This window comes from Neoarius graeffei, chromosome 10 (genome assembly GCF_027579695.1).
Source record: "Neoarius graeffei isolate fNeoGra1 chromosome 10, fNeoGra1.pri, whole genome shotgun sequence".
Taxonomy (NCBI): domain Eukaryota; kingdom Metazoa; phylum Chordata; class Actinopteri; order Siluriformes; family Ariidae; genus Neoarius; species Neoarius graeffei.
This window is the reverse complement of record NC_083578.1, coordinates 18043750-18064870: the sequence shown is the minus strand read 5'-3', so window position 1 is coordinate 18064870 and position 21121 is coordinate 18043750. Positions and strand designations below refer to the sequence as shown.

At 41.3% G+C, this 21121-nt stretch overlaps 1 protein-coding gene across 1 annotated transcript in view; it reads right to left on the bottom strand.

Moving 5' to 3' along the window:
- Positions 1-21121, bottom strand: part of frmd3 (FERM domain containing 3) — a 79264-nt gene that overhangs the window by 12223 nt on the left and 45920 nt on the right. The window contains exons 7-12 of the mRNA XM_060931410.1: positions 20120-20207; positions 19553-19641; positions 19148-19211; positions 4741-4829; positions 1784-1858; positions 1595-1663 (exon numbers count right to left, since the gene is read on the bottom strand). Of these exons, the coding sequence (XP_060787393.1) occupies positions 1595-1663; positions 1784-1858; positions 4741-4829; positions 19148-19211; positions 19553-19641; positions 20120-20207 (474 nt within the window). The remainder of the gene's footprint in view (positions 1-1594; positions 1664-1783; positions 1859-4740; positions 4830-19147; positions 19212-19552; positions 19642-20119; positions 20208-21121) is intronic.

Sequence of the window (21121 nt, the reverse complement as noted above, 5' to 3'; positions counted from 1 at the left end):
GAATAATTAAGCCAGAACGAGCAGTTTCCACACAAAATCACTTCTTCTCCCTCAATTCTTCACCGATTTTGATTCTTTCTGGTATGAAGGTAGGGGTACCTAGGGTTCATGTAACTTCTACTCAGATTTGCTTAATTACAATTATTAATGAAGTTACGGACTAATTAAATCTGAGCAGTTCAACAAAAATTGCTTCTTCTCGGTCAATTCCTCACCATTTTGGATTCTTTCTGGCAAACAGTTCAGTAATCCTAGGATGTATATAGCTTCTATATATAGTGTATAGAGTGTATATAGCTTGCAACATTTATTGCGCAGGTGGCCCACTTTAGATCGTTCCTTCTGGACTAGACGGGGCCGGAGTGAGCTAAGCCGTCATAACGACGACAGTCTTATTTATTTAGGGTTCCAGTAGAACCATTTTAGGAAGTTATACTTCTTAACTATCTACAGAACCCTTGAGGAACAATCAGTGGAACTATGGCATGATGCCAAATTTCCCAAAATTGATTAAAAAAAAAAAGTAAAAAACTGAGACAAGTTTTTGTTTCAGAGAGTATTCCAAGGAAAAGCTCTTTAGGACACTCTTAAATATCCAAAGCAGTCCTGAAAAAGTAGTAAAATATATAAAGTAGTCCCAGTCAAGAGTGTAGCAGCAATCAAAACAGTGTATGTGATAGTTCAGATAACTTCTTTCGGCTGTTCCTGTCAGGGGTCGCCACAGCAGATAATGCCCCTCCATCTGCTCCTGTCCTCCGTATATTTTTCTGTAGCACCAACCGTCCTCATGTCCTCCTTCACCACATCCATAAATCTCATCTTTGGCCTTCCTCTTTTCTTTCTACCTGGGAACTCCATCTCCAGCATTCTTTTTCCAATATACCCTGGATCTCTGTTCTGTACATGTCCAAACCACCTCAATCTCACCGCTCAGTTTGTCTCCAAGCCGTCCTACATGTCCTATCCCTCTAATATTCTTAATCATTTCTAACCCTGTCCAACTTTGTCACGCCTAATGAAAATCTCAACATCTTTAGCTCCGCTACTTCCAGTTCAGTTCAGCCTCCTGTCTTTTTGTCAGTGCTACTGTCACCAAACCATACAACATTGCTGGTCTTACTACTGTCTTACACACTTTCCCTTTCACTGGCAACCTTCTGTCACACATCACTCCTGACATGGAGACAAAATTATGAAATCAAAAAGGTGTTTAAGCCACCTGAAACTTGTTTTGAAGACTATAATGTTCATATGTAGACTTTGTAATTCCACAAAAATGTCATTAGACAGCAAAAAAAATCCCTTATCAAGAATTTCTGATTTTAAGAAATGTCTCTACATCACTTATTGGTGTAACAGTGTCAGGATATACTCATCAGTGTATTACGTACATGGACTGTATGTCCACATGATTGGTTCGCGTATTTAATGACAACACTCGTCACATGTTCAGAACTAACTCAGTGACATTTTTTGCCTATTTGGATACTCCAGATATTCACTCCAAGTGGATTTAAATCATAAAAAATTCATTACACAGCTTTTGTTGGCTCTTAGTGGCGTGGCCTTCATATGCAGTAGGTGTAACTCTAACCTTTGAACAACAGGAGGTTCCCTCTGGATCTTCGAACTGGCTTCAATCACCTCTTTCGCAACACGACCACTGCCAAATCAAGCCTTACGTCATTTACTCATATGCAATACAGAAACAAAACAATGTACAGAAAATTAATTTTGAGAAATTCCCATTTATCTGAGCTATAAACAAATTTGAGGTTCTTACCTGTAGCGAAATCTGGTCCCTTTGAAAAATATATTGCTGCTAGATACAGTCTTGATCTGACTTGATTTTGCGCATCTATACATGTATTTTAAAAAAAAGGGGAAAAAAACATATTTTGACATATCTATGTTAAGAAAACAGAAATGCACCCACTTGAGCACTTTATTAAGAACTTCCCCTTACTCCAAATTCTTCATGGCTCCTATTACATTACAGCAGACGCTCTTATCCAGAGCAACGTACAACATACCCAGAGCAGCCTGAGGAGCAGTTGGGGGTTAGGTGCCTTGCTCAAGGGTACTTCAGCCATTCCTGCTGGTTCAGGGAATCAAACCGATGACCTTCTGGCCCTAAAGCTGCTTCTCTAACCATTAGGCCATGGTTTTCTATGGCATGGATTCCATGCGATTTTGGAAACATTCCTTTGAGATTCTGATCCATGTTGACATGATTGCATCACACAGTTCCTGCCAATTTTCATGCTTTCATGCTGTGAATCTGCCATTCTACCACATCCCAAAGGTATTCTATTGGATTCAGATCCAGTAACTCAGAAGGCCACGGAAGAACACTGAACTCATTGTCATGTTCATGATACATGTTTGAGACAACTTTTGCTTTGTGGCATGGTGCATCATCATGCCATCAGGAAGTAGTCAGAAATACTCAAATAGGCTGTGGCATTTAAGCAATGATTGTTTAGTATTAACAGCATGCCAAGAAAACATTCCACACACCATTATACAACCTCCACCAGTCTGAACTGTTGACACAAGGCAGTTTTGTTGCATGGATTCAAGCTGTTGGCACCAAATTCTGACCCAACCATCTGTGTGCCTCAGCAGAAATTGAGACTCATCAAAACAGGCTTTGTTTCTTCCAGTCTTCAACTGTCTAGTTTTGATGAGCCTGTGCCCGCTACAGCCTCAGCTTTCTGTTCTTGGAACTCCATGGGCATTCTGAGATGCTTTTCTGTTCACAATTGCACAGAGTGGTTATCTGAGTTACTGTAGCCTTTCTGTCAGCTTGAACCAGTCTGGCCATTCTCCGTGGACCTCTCTCATCAACAAGGTGTTTCCATCCACAGAACTGCCGCTTACTGGATGTTTTTTCTTTATTGTACCATTCTGAGTAAACTCTAGAGGCTGTTGTGTGTGAAAATCCCAACAATCATGCCATGGTCAAAATCACAGAGATCACATTTCCCCCTCATTCTGATGGTTGATGTGAACATTACCCAAATCTGCTGACCTGTATATGCATTATTACCTCGCCTGCTACAGAGGAAGCGGGGCGAGGTATTGTTTTCAGTCGGGTTTCTTTGTTTTGTTGTAAACGATATTACGGGAAAACGTCTGGATCAATCTTCATGACACTTTCAGGATAGATGGGCATTGGTCTCAAATAGAACCTCCAACATTTTGAGGGTCATCCAGTCAAGGTCACCAAAAAGGTCAAAATTGTTTTTGTTGTGGCTACTGCCTCATATAGAGGCGCTAGCCACTACGTCATCATGCTGTAAGAATGTAAGAGAGTGTAACGATCATGCACTGCACATGCACATACACATGCTCCAATTAAAATGGCTGGTGAATGTATACAATTCGGTTCACCATTTGAAATAAATGGACTAGATTAAAGAAATCACTTTCAGACACGTTTATGCTTATTACAGGGGGAAAGTGCGTTCCACTGAGCTCTAGCGCCAGGCCATTTCCGGGAAATAAGAGTTTGGGTCATGGCGACAGCATGTGTATGTCAGCCTCGGTTCGGAGGTTTCAGTTTCGAAAACTGTAAGAGGTAAGAGTAGAATAATATAAAGTACAGACACTTGGTATATTTTACTTCTGTGATTTTTAAATAGTTCATTTTTGGATTACGCTTCATTTTTGTGGCTACTGCCTCACAGAGTAAATATACATGCTATATTTACTGTATGGACATGGGATCAGAAAACTATTTTATTTATAAGCAGTAGCCACATGGACCCATAGTGTACCTATTTTTTTGCGATATCTTCCTTCATATTCATCATAAGTGCTACCGGGCGAGGTTTGTTTTGCCTGGCAACACTTGTTTTATACATTGCACTGCTGCTACATGATTGGCTAAAGCCCGGCACACACGGGCGATTTTCCGTCATTTGGTTGTGCAACTTTTTGACGCAAGTGAAAAATTGCTTCGTGTGCGGATATTTGCGATGGCAATTTTTTATTGCTTGCGACAGATCACAGGTATCAAACATGCTTGATAATCTGCAACAAAAAAAATTTAAAAGTTTAAAAAAAATTAAAAATCTCCAGTCGCTGACTTGTTGCAGAGATATTGTCGTGTGTGCGTGTCTTTGCGATAACGAAGCGATCACCTCCAAAGGCTAAGCCAATCCCCACCCACGAAGTAGTCACATGATTTCCACGTGATTTGCATCCCCCTCCCCAAATCGCCCACTGGTCACAGATAACGCGCACACGCAGCTACCCGAGAGGGGAAACTTGCATCCAAAAATCGCAATACGCTTGCGACAAGAAGTCGCTCGTGTGCCCCGGGCTTAAGTTGATAATTACATGAATGTATAGGTGTTCCTAATAAAGTGCTACGTGTGTCTATATTTCGCCCAAATGACATAGAAATGCTTTTATTTACTTTTTAAACTTGCCTAGGCGTTTTGTGTGCATGTGTGTGTGTGTATGAAGCCACTAGAAGACGATTAAGTGTTTAGGGCTGTTCTTGTTGTGCACAGTGAGGCATATTCTCTGTTGTCTCGACTGCTTCTTAATTAAAGAGCTTTAATCAGAAATTTGATTCTGGTTATGCTTAGTTTATTTAGTAACCAGTTGCCTCCGTGTGTGTGTGTGTGTGTGTGTGTGTGTGTGTGTGTGTGTGTGTGTGTGTGAGTGAGTGAGTGAGTGAGAGAGAGAGAGAGAGAGAGAGAGAGAGAGAGAGAAATATGCACTCACTTGTAAAATGCCTGATTTTCTACACCACATTTCCATAGGTGTTTACAGGCAGCTGGTGTGGAGGTGTGGAACGTCAAAACCAGTTTCTTCTGCGGAGGGAAAGATGAAACAGTAAAGCATCTGCATGTCAGCTAAAGCGTGAACAGAAAGGGAAGGTGGCTACGGGGAGGAAAGAAGGACAAGAGAAGGAGAGAATGATTTAGGCATGAGAAGGAGGGAGGTCAATAAAGAAGACAATAATGAAATCTAATGAGAGTTGAACAAACTGCTGACCCTGAACCTTCTGTCCCACAGAGCGAGCGAGAGAGAGAACTGAAATGAAGGTCTTTAGTATTATTAACTGGTAGCGCAGTAGCATTATGGGAAGAATGAGCAGAATGTGAGAGTGGGAATCAATACTGCAGTATAAAGCACAGTGCACTCACTCAATAAGCAGCATTGCATGTGACTATGTAGTACATAAACTACGTATTACAATGACTCTCAATACACTATATTGTATATATTCAATTCTAAATATGCAGGTTATTCAAATCATTCTGGATTCAAACTGGCTGCCATTAGTTTTCAGCTGTATGGCTTTTTTTTTTCCCATCCAATTTATTCAACACCAATGCCAATTTGGAGAGCTGGGCCACAGATGAATGTAGCATCGTCTGGATTTGAACTGGCAATCTTCCAACGACTCAAATACCGTTGTGAGCAGATTCCTGCATGCAGGTTGTAGATACTAATTAAAGAACAAAAGCTTTCATTACTTTCACAGACTTGTAGATCCGGTGCAAAACTGAAGAAGCAAAATTTGTGCTGTTAATAAACTAAATACTGTACACTACTAGTCAAAAGTTTTTGGTTAAACTTCAAGAACTGGGTTCAATTTAAATACCATAGAATTTTTTTCTAAGTAAAAAAATTGGTATAAACTGTGAAGCCGGGTTCCTAATTATTTTCCTATAACAGCACATCATGACGTGTTTTATTTCTCTTGTACCAGAGTTAGCCAAATGTTAACTTTTTTATTCATTAACAGACACCTTACTTTTTTTTATCAGTTTATAAGTAGTTGCAGTTAAAACTGTGAACTATCCACAGAACAAGTTAGCTCCTGTTGTCACGTAGAACAGTTATAACCAGAGGCGGCGGCAGGAAGTTTTGAATGGGGGGGGGGGGGGGGGGGCGCAAAGTGTTGCCCCAAATCTAGTGGGGTCTGGGGCCATGCACCCCCAGGAAATTTTGGAATTTTTAACCCTCTAAAACGCTATTTCCCACATTTTGAGAGGCAAATTTTGGTGGAGTAAAGCTAAGTTTAATGTCTCTATTAGAGTACATTTTGTCCATGTATTTTTTTTTATATGAAACAGAACCAATGATACTATAACGTAATTACGTCTACTTAGTATCGTTGAGAGGATAACACCCTCTTACCACGGGTTTGGTACTTTCTACTGTGTTTACATGTGAGTAAATACACATACAACATTCAAAATGTACTTTGCTTAATTGAAGGAACCAACGTAGCGTATTCTCTAGTCATTGAAAGACGAGAAGGCAGCAGCAATAGGGGTCAAGTCCATGGTGTCCACAATATCTTTATGTACATGTATAACGAGGCAAGTTTTCTGAAAACTTACCTCGTTATCATCAAGCAACTTGGGGGCCTTTGTCGAGCCCAAAAGGTTTGCAATGGATATTTGTCTGAAACTCCTTCATACTGACTTTCAGTCAGTGGTCAGGGCAGCAAGCGAATTCATGTAGATCTAGAGCAGCATCAAGTTTTGGGGCGCCCAAAACTGCTTGTACACCTCATGAACACTATTTAGCCATCCGGACAGGACACAAGTTATTGGTCAGATACAAATGTAGCGACACTGTCATAGCCTTGCTGTCACAGGGTCCCCGCTTTGGTGCAAGTACCCAAGGAGACCAGACATGTCTAGACAGTTACCACAGCAACGGGTTAATTAGTCCACAGAATATTCATAAATCAGCTTGTCTACTAAAAGTGATGGGTTTTGCAGTTCTGTGTAAGCCAAATAAGGAAAATCCTGGAAAGCGGAGGCAATCGGTGACATCAGGGCCAGGCTAATTTGCATCGGTTTTGGTGCAAATGGGTGCTACCAACCTACAGTACAAAGGGATGCCGCTAGAGCGCCGGGATGAAGGGACGCAGCGGGATTTATTAAGGGAAAACAAAGGCGCGCAGCGGGCTGTTTATTTACACTACTCTCTCTTTCTTCCTTGTAAATAGTCAAAAGACTCCCATCGTAACTTGGGGGGGGGGGGGGGGGGGGGGGCCCTCTGGTAACAGTCTTTCCCTCACCAGTAAAGCCCTTCCTGTGTTGGAAAACTTAAAGGAACCGGTTTACAGCTGACTGTTATAAAGCACTGACACTGGAGACTCCTTCCAAAAATTCGAAGTAAACTTCTGGGAGAAATGTTCAGTACTGGTGTAGCATTCGCCATACTAGTCACTGTGAATTAACTCTTACTATAGAAACAATATTGTATTAGAACAATACATGTAGTATATATTAATATAGTTAAACCTTGCAGCCATAACTACTGTCAGAGCAGCTGGTATTGGAAATTAATCAGCACCTTTTGCCCAATCAGAGTCAAGATTTCAACAGTGCGGTGGTATTACTTGAATTAACTGCATACTACAATACTTTAGGCCCACTTTACACGGGGACGGTCTGAAACAAAAACGCAAAAGTCCGTTTTTGTTCTCACTTTTTTCCGCGTCTACACGACCGTTTTCAAGGAGGAAATCTGCGTCTATACGGTGATGCATAAATGTGTGGAATTCAATTGGATGTTGTAATAGAGTGTGCCGAGTGGATGGAGTAGTCAGTCAGAATGATGAGCAAAACAAGGAAAATTCTTGTACAAAAATAGTTCTCTTTTTATTCTTAAGCCGGCAGTTAACACAAACAGGACAAACAAACAAACAAAAAAAAAAACACTGATGACAAAACCAACCAAAAAAAAAAAAATTCTGGGACAAAATGCCCACGCAAGCTAGGCTACTCTGGCATTACTCACACAGAGCTCAAGTCATGCGTCCTCTCCCTGCCGAGGCCATCCCCCCAATGAACAGTGCAGCGCATATTTAAAAGACTACGGCACAGTCTTAACACAATTAAAATCAATCAACACATCTAGACAGATTTTAACAGTTCTAAACATTTTCACTGCATGCATTACACTCCTACAACAATGTGCAGACCTTAAATATTACAACAAACACTTGCGTAAGATTTTTAGACCATTTCTCTCCGCTCTAATGAGCTGCTTTCCCGCGCATCGCGGAAGAAACCTTGAAAAGCGCTTTCAGACCTGCATTCTGCTTTGGTCCCGCACCCGGAAGACTACAGCAGGTAAATGGCTACAAACATTTCTGGCTGATGTTAGATAAACTCTAGCAGAAAAGGATTCAGATGTTAAACGTGCGCACTTAATGAATCTTTACACGCTATTGTTTATAGTGAAAACTAATAAATGCTTGTGCTGTTTAAACCTGTGTCGCATCTTTTACTATGAACACATGTACCAAACATTTCAGGTTTACATATCTAAAAGTTGTAACAAATGTACCCGTAACAAAACATACTTGTAAAGCCCCCATTACCAAACCCACAGCAAACATACAACACAGATTGTATTTGGAATGTCTTTGCAACTGTGGTTTAGTCCATTGCACTTGACCATTGAAACATGACCAGCGGGAGGAACCGCTGTTTAGTGACAGACGCATTGCGCTCTGTCACAGATGTGCATGCCAGGCGGTGCTGTGAAAGACCTCCGCTATGTCTGCACGCATGCGCAACATCTTCCGTCTTGTCTGATCTGCACATCTGCGCCGCGAAAACTTTGACTACTCTGGCTATGGTAAGTAAGAAAGTAAGTAAAAAAGTAAGAGCAAGCTATACCCGCCTCTGTTCATTAACGGTATATGTGCAGATTCGGTATAGATGTTCGAAGGACTCCTGGACATTTATTAAAGCTGCCAGAGCAGCTTGAAGGTCCGTTGGATCGATGTAATCAGACATGCTCTTACTTTTTTACTTACTTTCTTACTTCCCGGGCTGGCATGTACAGTATATGGCATATGTATGACGTAAGCGCGTACCCGACGTGAGCAGATCCGAGCAGAGTTTCGCGTATTGGGTAGTTTAGACGGATATGCAACGGGGGCCGTTTTTAACTTATCCACTCTGGAAGGCGTTTTCAATTTTTTCCGTTTTTCAGCCTCGGAAACGCCGTCCCCGTGTAGACGAAAGGCACTTCCGATAAAATATTTAGTCGTTTTTACCCGACGGCGTCCTCGTGTAAACGGGCCCTTAGTCTGTGCCCCTCCCACACACACACACACTATGCTTTTTTTCTTGTAATATATTGTTATTCCACCAAAAGTTAACTGTTGAATTAACAGCAAAGGCCGTCCTAGTGTAAAATGTCATTCGTTACATTACAGAACAAGTCATTTGTGTCACTAGTTGTATGATATAACACTGTTCTCCATTCCTCTAGGTCTGACGGCTTTGATTTGCTGTGCTCGTTCGAGGGTATACTTGCAGCCTGAGCACTAAACATACAGCTTGATATTAAGGTTACTCTCACATGATCGTATGTCAGTAATTTAATTGGATTAGATTCCACTCCGTTTCAGATTGAAACTGTAGAGGGACCGGGGTCATCCACAGAGCTAAATATTCAAGCCAGAGTGTGCATTAGACTAATGAAGGTGCATTAGACTAGCTCTGATGCACATGCATTAAAGAAACATGAAATGTAAATGCAACGTGAAATTCTACACTGAGGTCAGCTGTAAATTCTCTCAACTGGTTACACCAATTGGATGTTTTATCTTGTACACCTATGCTTTGAGTCTACAAAAATACTCAGAACTTTGGCAACTTCATCTCAGTTATTATTCACCGATATTCACTTCTCCTTTGGTGAATAATTGTTGATATATATGGAAACAAGTGTTTTACTGGGAAATACACCACACATACTTTTCATACAAGCTACACCCGGGACATGGAGATCCAAAACCGTGACATAAATCTCTAAGTGTCACTCGTAAGGAACTCAGTGAATTATTTAGAAAAATTTGGGTACTTTTTGTTTGTGAATGTGTCTATAAAATAAAAAGAACATCACAATTTGGCTTGAAGATATGGAGTTTATCTTCTTCTGTTGAAAAACTCACATTTTTCTTACGAAATACAATCGCAGATCTGAGTGATATATTTTCTGATATTTCACTCTGGTGACGTCACTCCCAGTATTTTCCTGTTGACTAGATGCATGCTGTCAAAATGCCGAACTGGTTCAAAGTTAAATTTTTTTGATTAACTTGCATTTTTTTTGTGGATGTGTCCATATAATATAAAGAATATTACATGGTGACACAAATATATGAAGTTTATCTTCTCGTGTTAAATATATTTTCACTCATTCGCTTTGCTTACTCGTGAATATGTTCACCACTCAAAGATAAACTGCAACTGTATAATATCCTCTCTCTCTCTCTCTCTTTCTCTCTCTCACTGTATATTTATACTGATCTGAACAGTAGTTAACATATTTCAGGAACTGGATTATATATTACAGACCATTCAGAAGTGATATATGTTTTGGTTTATACTGTATGTGTTAGGCTGAACAAGGGTAAATATATGTATTGGACTATAAATGTGTGCCAGAATGGTAGGAGGGAAATGTATGTGCTGCATCAGAGCGAGTTGAACATGTGCTCTGGAGGAGGTGAAAAATGGAACTGTCAAGAGAATTTGTTCCATTAGGCTCTCATGTTGTGTAATATAAGACAGGGGATCGATTCACCGCTGTATAAGCATCAGACTGAAGCTGGCAGAAATCAATATGGACTTGCATGCTGCTCAGCATGAGAGAGTGGACCTGTGAGAATGGTACTGCTGCCAGGACATGGCCTTAGGAAGGTACATTTGGGTTTAGTTGGGATTCATCCAGTAGCCAGGGGAGACAATGATTCAGTATATGTCACAACATCTAATCACTCTGAAGAATGTGAGGGAGGAAATCTGAGCACCGCAGAATACCTTGGAACTGTCATGATTTTACCTTGGTAACAACATGCACCAAGATCTAGAACACATCTCCCCCAATTTGTCCATCAGTCCTCACTATCTAACTCGTTCATTCATCTCGTTATCTCTAGCCACTTTATCCTGTTCTACAGGGTCGCAGGCAAGCTGGAGCCTATCCCAGCTGGCTATGGGCGAAAGGCGGGGTACACCCTGGACAAGTCGCCAGGTCATCACAGGGCTGACACATAGACACAGACAACCATTCACACTCACATTCACACCTACGGTCAATTTAGAGTCACCAGTTAACCTAACCTGCATGTCTTTGGACTGTGGGGGAAACCGGAACACCCGGAGGAAACCCACGCAGACACGGGGAGAACATGCAAACTCCGCACAGAAAGGCCCTCGCCGGCCACGGGGCTCGAACCCAGACCTTCTTGCTGTGAGGCAACAGCGCTAACCACTACACCACCATGCCGCCCCACTATCTAACTCCAGAGAGTCAAATATTGTTAGGAATCAGTTCATATGCGTAAGATGTATTGTGAGCCAAATTGTAAAAATTTAAGGGTGTTTAAAAAGTGTTTGGAATCTGGGCCAGAAATATGGACAGGTATAGTCTGTCCATAACAAACACCATGTCTGTGCACAAGGGTGTTCATAAATATACTTGGTACTGGGGTACTCTAGTTCATAGGTCAATGATCAATTTTGTAGTCGTATCGTCAGACCTGCAGCCATATGTGTCTTGGACACTCAGGTGAAGAGAGGAGCTGAGTTGTCAACTGATCACCACCTGGTAATGAGTTGGATCAGATGGTAGGGGAAGATGCTAGACAAACCTGGCAAATCCAAATGTATAGTGCAGGTGTGCTGAGAACATTTAGCAGAGCCCCGTGTCAGAGATATATTCAACTCACACCTCCAGCAGAGTTTGTCCTGCATTCTGAGAGAGGCTGGGGACATGGAGTCAGAATAAACTGTGTTCCATGCCTCCATTGTTGAAGCGGCTGTATGGCTGTGGTCGCAAGGTTGTTGGTGCCAGTCATGGCGGTAACTTGGTGGTGGACACCAGCAGTTAAGGGAGTTGTAAAGCTGAAGGAGGCCTTCTAAGCTTGCTTAGCTTGTGGAACTCTTGAAGCAAATGACAGGTACAGACTGGCCAAGAGGAGCGTGGCTGCAAAAACTTGGGTGTGGGAGGAGTTTGGTAAGGCAATGGAAAAAAGACTTTCAGTCGGCATCGAAGAGATTCTGGCAAACAGTCAAGCAACTCAGGAGGGGAAGGCAGTGCTTTGCCCATGCTGTTTACAGCAGGGATGGAGTGCTGTTGACCTTAAAAGGGGATATAGGCGGGCGGTGGAAGGAGTACTTTGAGGAGCTCCTGAACTCGTCTGACATGTTTTCCATAGAGGAAGCAGAGTTGGAGAACTTGGGGGAGGATTCACCCATAACAAGAGCTGAGATTATTGAGGTTGTATAAAAAAAAAAAAAAAAAAACTCCTCAGCAGCAGGACTCCGGGAATGGATGAGATTCATCCTGAGTTCCTGAAGGCTTTAGATGTTGTTGGGCTGTCTTGGTTGACATGCCTCTTCAACACTGCATGGAGGTTAGGGACAGTGCTTCTGGACTGGCAGACTGGGGTGGTGGTTCCCATCTTTAAGAAGGGGGACTGGAGGGTGTGCTCCAACTTTAGAGGGATCACACGCCTCAGCCTCTCTGGGAAGGTCTATGCCAGGGTACTGGAAAGGAGGATTCATCCATTAGTCGACCCTCGGATTCAGGAGGAATGATGCGGTTTTTGTCCTGGCCGTGGAACACTGGTCCAGCGCTTTACCTTCCCAAGGATACTAGAGGGTTCATGGGAATTTGTCCAACCAGTCCACATGTGTTTTGTGGACTTGGAAAAGGCATACTGCTGTGTCCCTCAGGGAGTCTTGTGGGAGGTGCTCCAGGAGTACAGGGTACCAGGCCCGTTGATATGGACCATTAGGTCCCTGTATAAATGGTCCATTGATATGGGCCATTAGGTCCCCGTATGACCTGAGCGAGAGCTTTTTGTATTGCCAACAGTAAGTTAGACTTGTTTTTGGTGGGCTGCCCTTTGTCAATAATTTTGTTCATAATTTTTATGGACAGGATTTCTAGACACAGTCAGGAGGTGGAAGGTGTCTGGTGTGGGGGCATCAGGATCATGTCATTGCTTTTTGCAGATGATGTGGTCCTTTTGGCTTCATCAAGCTGTGACCTCCAGCGTGCTCGGAGATAGTTTGCAGCCGAGTGTGAAGCGGCTGGGATGAGAATCTGCATCTCCAAATCAGAGGCCATGGTCCTCAGCCAGAAAAGGGTGAAATGTCCTCTCCAGATTGGGGGTAGGTCACTGCCTCAAGTAGAGGAGTTTAAGTATCTTGGGGTCTTGTTCATGAGCGAGGGAAAAAAGGAACAGAAAGATGACAGGTGGATTGGTGCAGTGGCAGCAGTCATGTGGACACACTACCAATCTATAATGGTGAAGAAAGAGCTGAGCCAAAAGGTGAAGTTGTCAATTTACCAATCAATAAATGTTCCTACCCTCACCTATGGTCACGAGCTCTGAGTAATGATTGAAAGAATGAGAGTGTGGATACAAACAACAGAAATGAGCTTCCTCTGCAGGATGTCTGGGCTCAGCCTTATAGGCAGGGTAAGGAGCTTGGACATTTGGGAGGGGCTCAAAGTACAGCCATTGCTCCTTTACATCGAAAGGAGCCAGCAGAGGTGGTTCGGGCATCTATCTATGATGCCTCCCGGACACTTCCCAGGAGAGGTATTTTGAGCATGTCCAACCAAGAGGAGACCCTGGGGCAGACTCAGGACATGCCAAAGGGATTATATTTCTCAGCTATCCTGGGAACGCCTTGGCATCTCCCTGGAGGAGCTGAAGGAGGTAGCTGGGAGAGGGAGGTTTGGGCATCACTTCTGAGACTGCTGCCCCCACAACCAAGATCAGATAAGCTGTAGAAAATGAATGGATGGATGGATGGATGGATGGATGGATGGATGGTATTATTCAAACTCGCAACCTCTTGAGAATACAGCCAACACCTTTCTGTTGTGCTTCTCAGGAGCATCTTAAAGCTAATGTAATTTACTTCTCTCCAAGTCATTGTAGCTCTATCTCCATGATGCATAACATTGCTATTTTGGGAGTGCTTCCAACAATCCATCATTTTTAACCACCAGCCTCAACTGTTATAAAGTATGTGGCTTCCCCTTATGCTGGGGTTCTGACAGCTCAAGATCACAAGGCACAGATCAGATTTAAGACCGGCATAGGAGCAATCAGACACTGCCTTATAAGACAAAATAGTTTCATTTGGAATAGCACAGTTTGAGTGAACACAGATAAATATAAAAGAATGTACGAAATATAATGAGCAGACACATACAGTTAGGTCCATAAATATTTGGACAGGGACAACATTTTTCTAATTTTGGTTCTGTACATTACCACAATGAGTTTTGAACAAAACAATTCAGATGCAGTTGAAGTTCAGACTTTCAGCTTTAATTCAGTGGGTTGAACAAAATGATTGCATAAAAATGTGAGGAACTAAAGCATTTTTTAAACACAATCCCTTCATTTCAGGGGCTCAAAAGTAATTGGACAAATTAAATAATTGTAAATAAAATGTTCATTTCTAATACTTGGTTGAAAACCCTTTGTTGGCAATGACTGCCTGAAGTCTTGAATTCATGGACATCAGACGCTGTGTTTCCTCCTTTTTAATGCTCTGCCAGGCCTTTACTGCAGCGGTTTTCAGTTGCTGTTTGTTTGTGGGCCTTTCTGTCTGAAGTTTAGTCTTTAACAAGTGAAATGCATGTTCAATTGGGTTGAGATCAGGTGACTGACTTGGCCATTCAAGAATATTCCACTTCTTTGCTTTTATAAACTCCTGGGTTGCTTTGGCTTTATGTTTTGGGTCATTGTCCATCTGTATTATGAAACGCCAACCAATCAGTTTGGCTGCATTTGGCTGGATTTGAGCACACAGTACGTCTCTGAATACCTCAGAATTCATCCGGCTGCTTCTGTCTTGTGTCACATCATCAATAAACACTAGTGACCCAGTGCCACTGGCAGCCATGCATGCCCAAGCCATCACACTGCCTCCGCCGTGTTTTACAGATGATGTGGTATGCTCTGGATCATGAGCTGTACCATGCCTTCGCCATACTTTTTTCTTTTCATCATTCTGGTAGAGGTTGAGCTTGGTTTCATCTGTCCAAAGACTATTCTTGCAGAACTGTGCTGGCTTTGGGGGTGTCGTGGCTCAGGTGGCTAAGGTGCCATGCCATAAATCCGGGGACCTGGGTTTGATTCCGACCCGAGGTCATTTCCCGATCCCTCCCCGTCTCTCTCTCCCACTCATTTCCTGTCCTGGCTCTACACTGTCCTATCCAATAAAGGTGAAAAAAAGCCCAAAAAATCTCTTTTAAAAAAGAACTGTGCTGGCTTTTTTAGATGTTTTTTAGCAAAGTCCAATCTAGCCTTTTTATTCTTGAGGCTTATGAGTGGCTTGCACCGTGCAGTGAACCCTCTATATTTACTTTCATGAACTCTTCTCTTTATGGTAGATTTGGATATTGATACGCCTACCTTCTGGAGAGTGTTGTTCACTTGGTTGGCTGTTGTGAAGGGGTTTCTCTTCACCATGGAAATTATTCTGCGATCATCCACCACTGTTGTCGTCTGTGGGCGTCCAGGTCTTCTTGCATTGATGAGTTCACCAGTGCTTTCTTTCTTTCTCAGGATGTACCAAACTGTAGATTTTGCCACTCCTAATATTGTAGCAATTTCTCGGATGGGTTTTTTTCTGTTTTCACAGCTTAAGGATGGCTTGTTTCACCTGCATGGAGCGCTCCTTTGACCGCATGTTTTCTTCACAGCAAAATCTTCCAAATGAAAGCACCACACCTCAAATCAACTCCAGGCCTTTTATCTGCTTAATTGAGAATGACATAATGAAGGAACTGCCCACACCTGCCCATGAAATAGCCTTTGAGTCAATTGTCCAATTACTTTTGGTCCCTTTAAAAACAGGGTGGCACATGTTAAGGAGCTGAAACTCCTAAACCCTTCATCCAATTTTAATGTGAATACCCTCAAATGAAAGCTGAAAGTATGGACTTTATGTCCATGTCCATTATATAACTATAACTTGAATATGTTTCAGTAAACAGGTAAAAAAACAAAATTTGTGTCAGTGTCCAAATATATATGGACCTAACGGTATCATGAAACCAAATTATGAAGTGACCAGAGCTCAATTAGCAAGCTACTGATTTTCCTGCCTGATTTCTCCAATGTTTGAGATTTTCAGACCTGCAAACCCTGTAGAGGAACAAAGCATGGAGAGTCAGGAACCACCGGGCAGTGGGGGTGGGATGTGGTTGGAAGAGTGCCTTCACCCACACCTTGCCTAGTGGTTACCATAAAGCCCTGTGAACTGTATATGCACACTCCAGTTTCTACAGCAAATAGCTTGACATCATTGCTTGCACATGACCATGATGACTGGCACAGGAAAGCAAGCAACGATTTTAAATCACGTAATAATTATCATTACTATTAAAATTAATTGTAAGGTGTTAGATTTTACACTTCATTGTACACCTATTGAGTCTTTTCTTTTCACATCTAAAACGCATCTCTTACAGCCTGTTTTTACTTTTGAGTGACACATTGTACTAGCGTACACCAATGTTAAATTGGGAAGTTCTTACGCAAAATGCATAAATGTTGGCAGGGCTATAATTTGCCATTTTGCAGTAGGTCAGCCTTTGCTAAATATTAGTGAATATAAGGAGCAATATCTGTGTAGTACAAGACAGCATATGTGTGTCAACACACATGTATCAGTCTGTTCTAAAGTATGCTTTAGCATGTGGTTAATACAAATACTACCACAGCATTGCTAAAGTCTCACATCTGATCATTTATCATGTGCTGATTAATTTTCTACAACAGCACGGCTCAGACAGTAGCTCCGTCTGCAAGGCAAACTGCAGGTTTATATTAATGAGCACGTTCCAAATAAGCATTAAAAGGTAACTTATGTCACCATTCAGTCATGTTAGTTGCTTATCCAGACTGCTGTAAGCAAGTAATTTAGTTGAATAACCATGTCCTAAATGACTAGCTGATTATAAAGTAAAAATATACAGTGGTGCCTGAAAGTTTGTGAACCCTTTAGAATTTTCTACATTTCTGCGTAAATATGACCTAAAACAACATCAGATTTTCAACAAGTCCGAAAAGTAGATAAAGAGAACCCAGTTCAACAAATGAGACAAGAATATTATACTTGGTCATTTATTTATTGAGGAAAATTATCCAATATTACATATCTGTGAGTGGCAAAAAAAAAAAAAAAAAAAAAAAAAAAAAAAAAGTGTGTGAACCTCTCAGATTAGCAGTTAATTTGAAGGTGAAATTAGAGTCAGGTGTTTTCAATCAATGGGATGACAATCAGGTGTGAGTGGGCACCCTGTTTTATTTAAAGAACAGGGATCTATCAAAGTCTGATCTTCATAACACGATTGTTGAAGTGCATCATGGCACGAACAAAGGAGATTTCTGAGGACCTCAGAAAAAGTGTTGTTGATGCTCATCAAGCTGGAAAAGGTTACAAAACCATCTCTAAAGAGTTTGGATTCCACCAATCCACAGTCAGACAGATTGTGTACAAATGGAGGAAATTCAAGACCATTGTTACCCTCCCCAGGAGTGGTCGACCAACAAAGATCACTCCAAGAGCAAGGCGTGTAATAGTTGGTGAGGTCACAAAGGACCCCAGGGTAACTTCTAAGCAACTGAAGGCCTCTCTCACATTGGCTAATGTTAATGTTCATGAGTCCACCATCAGGAGAACACTGAACAACAATGGTGTGCATGGCAGGGTTGCAAGGAGAAAGCTACTGCTCTCCAAAAAGAACATTGCTGCTCATCTGCAGTTTGCTAAAGATCACGTGGACAAGCCAGAAGGCTATTGGAAAAATGTTTTGTGGACAGATGAGACCAAAATAGGACTTTTTGGTTTAAATGAGAAGTGTTATGTTTGGAGAAAGGAAAACACTGCATTCCAGCATAAGAACCTTATCCCATCTGTGAAACATGATGGTGGTGGTAGTATCATGCTTTGGGCCTGTTTTGCTGCATCTGGGCCAGGACAGCTTGCCATCATTCATGGAACAATGAATTCTGAATTATACCAGCAAATTCTAAAGGAAAATGTCAGGACATCTGTCCATGTACTGAATCTCAAGAGAAGGTGGGTCATGCAGCAAGACAACGACCCTAAGCACACAAGTTGTTCTACCAAAGAATGGTTAAAGAAGAATAAAGTGAATGTTTTGGAATGGCCAAGTCAAAGTCCTGACCTTAATCCAATCGAAATGTTGTGGAAGGACCTGAAGTGAGCAGTTCATGTGAGGAAACCCACCAACATCCCAGAGTTGAAGCTGTTCTGTATGGAAGAATGGGCTAAAATTCCTCCAAGCCAGTGTGCAGGACTGATCAACAGTTACCATAAACATTTAGTTGCAGTTATTGCTGCACAAGGGGGTCACACCAGATACTGAAAGCAAAGGTTCACATACTTTTGCCACTCACAGATATGTAATATTGGATCATTTTCTTCAATAAATAAATGACCAAGTATAATATTTTTGTCTCACTTGTTTAACTGGGTTCTCTTTATCTACTTTTAGGACTTGTGTGAAAACCTGATGATGTTTTAGGTCATATTTATGCAGAAATATAGAAAATTCTAAAGGGTTCACAAACTTTCAAGCACCACTGTAACTTATAATGTATTGCAATATTTGATAACATTTTACTTGATCAGTCAAATTACACTTGCATCGCATAACACTAATTAGATGCATTGCACCAGTTATGCCTTGTTGGACAGAATTACTAAGAAAGAAGGAAAAATAAGGGTATATGAAAGTGGTATGATATGTATTATAAATGTTTATGACATGTGCATTTACTTACCAGCAATGGAAAAAAAAAAAAACCAGAAAAGAAGACAGAAGCACATATAAAACTGGATATTAAGCACCAAGACACAAACAGGATGATGAGCATGACAAGCTGAATCATTTCTTATACAGGAAGCCATTTTTTAATGACATGCATGAAATGAGTTTCAATGAGTTGATCTATTTTATTTCACAGAGCTCTGAAGATTTTATTTTAGAATCACGGACAAAGTGCAGTATTTGCAAAACACTAATATTTTGGATGTGGTATGGTTGTAACAGATAGAGTGATGTAACTTGCCTCTCTCTGTATTCCGATCACGTAAAACGTTTTCCCTTCAAACTTAAACCTGCTGACATCCGGCCTGGAGAGAGGAAGACATCGTCATGTTTAGTGCATCGGAATATTACTGAAACATCTTTTGTATAATGATAGTAGTTGGATGTATTATGGAAGGTTAAAGAGTGAAAAGTTGTTCGACTGTTTTCTCTATATAATATCCTGCGTTATGCAAGTTTACATTCTTATAGATTTTTGGCTAGTTTCCAAACACATCCAAATACAGTTAATAAAGTATTGGATGATGTAATTCTGGAAAAAGTGAAGTGAATGGGGCAAAGGCAGAGATTAAAGAGTAGTGAGAGAGTTAAAAGAGGCTGAATACCGTGAGAATGTGAAGAATAGCGGTTACCAAACAGCTCATACCATTTTAGCAAATGGATCCTCTTGTTTCCCTGGAAAACAACAAAGCCCCGGGCAGTGAATCCGAGAAATGCCGTTGCTCCGGTAAAGTCCTAGAATGAGGAACGAACATTGATCAGGGCAGGATTTAATTCCCGTCAGGAGTGAGTGTATTTGTAAAAAGACCTACAGGAGTACAGACTGCCAATAACACAATAGGTGCAATGTAGAACGAGGTGCAGTATTAATTTCAGCTCCACTGTCTGACAGCTTGATACAACCACAATACATCACACTGAAATTCATGTTTGGCACTGCCCAGAGTTGTGCACAACCCAACTCTGAATACGAGGAACTTTCCCTGTGTAAATGTTGACAAAACATTTGAACTTTCCCTGTCACTCACCCTGAATACAGCCATATGGGTGTTGGAAAGTACATACAAAGAATACATTACTTGTGTGAAGATTATTTTACAGACAGACATTCAGTGATTTGTGTAATCTTGCTCACATTAGATATCCTGAAAACATATTTGATCCTGAGATCTACAGTCGCCCAATTGTATGGGTTGTATGATGGAGACGGTACCTTGCAGGGATGAGGGTCCACGCCGTATGTGTCCAGTGTGTGAGCTCTCTGGAGCAGATTCAGCTCAGCCAGGGCTGGACACTGACCCCTACAGAGGGGCAAAGAGAACAAACATAATCTGTCATTACAATACAGTTAACACAATACAACACTGCAATATTTTAATTTTAGACAGTCCTATGAGAAGGTATAGATGTTTACAGCAACCTCCTCATGTGTTTTACAGGAATACCTCACTCAAAATATTAATATGGGTTAATGTTAACACCGTGTGTCCCAATCAGAGATGGTATGAGTGGGACACACAGTTGCTGAAAATATGAATAGGGTCTTTCCATGCCAGTGTTATAGGTCAATCATTATTCAAGTAGATAGGAGCCTGGTCTTGTATAACTGAAAATAAGTAACTGGGAGTGCTGCCAGATGGCTACCGAGTGTAAAGACATGACTTTAAGGGCTTTGCTCCCAATACTGTTTTTTTTTTCTTTCTAAATATTGACAACTTCTGAATAATTTCCCTTGGGATTATTCCAGTCACCATCTTACCAGAAGACCCCTTGAAAGCCTGAGGGATCTAGTCAACATCAGTGTAGGCTTCAGGAGCAAAACTTGCCGAGGGGGCATTACAATCTTGTTAGCATGCGAGCTAGGTAGTTTGCAAGGTGATATACTCCGTACATTGTAAATAAAAGCAGTTTAGTATGCTAGTTTCTATTAAATACTGTAGATATTTTATGTTTCCATTAAATAAATGTTTTACAATAAAAATGCTTTACATAATGATGTCACTTCATGCAGTAGCTTGCTGTCACATACGTTTTACTTTGTTAAAAAAAAGGTTATGTTTGACACATTTTCATTGTATTTTTCCTGCCTTTTTGGCTGCACCACCTGATATGAGTGACAAAAACACATGAGACAGCATTCTTAGCATTAACTGAACACAGGCACCATAAAACAGTGTTGTAATAATAATAATAATAATAATGGGTGGCACGGTGG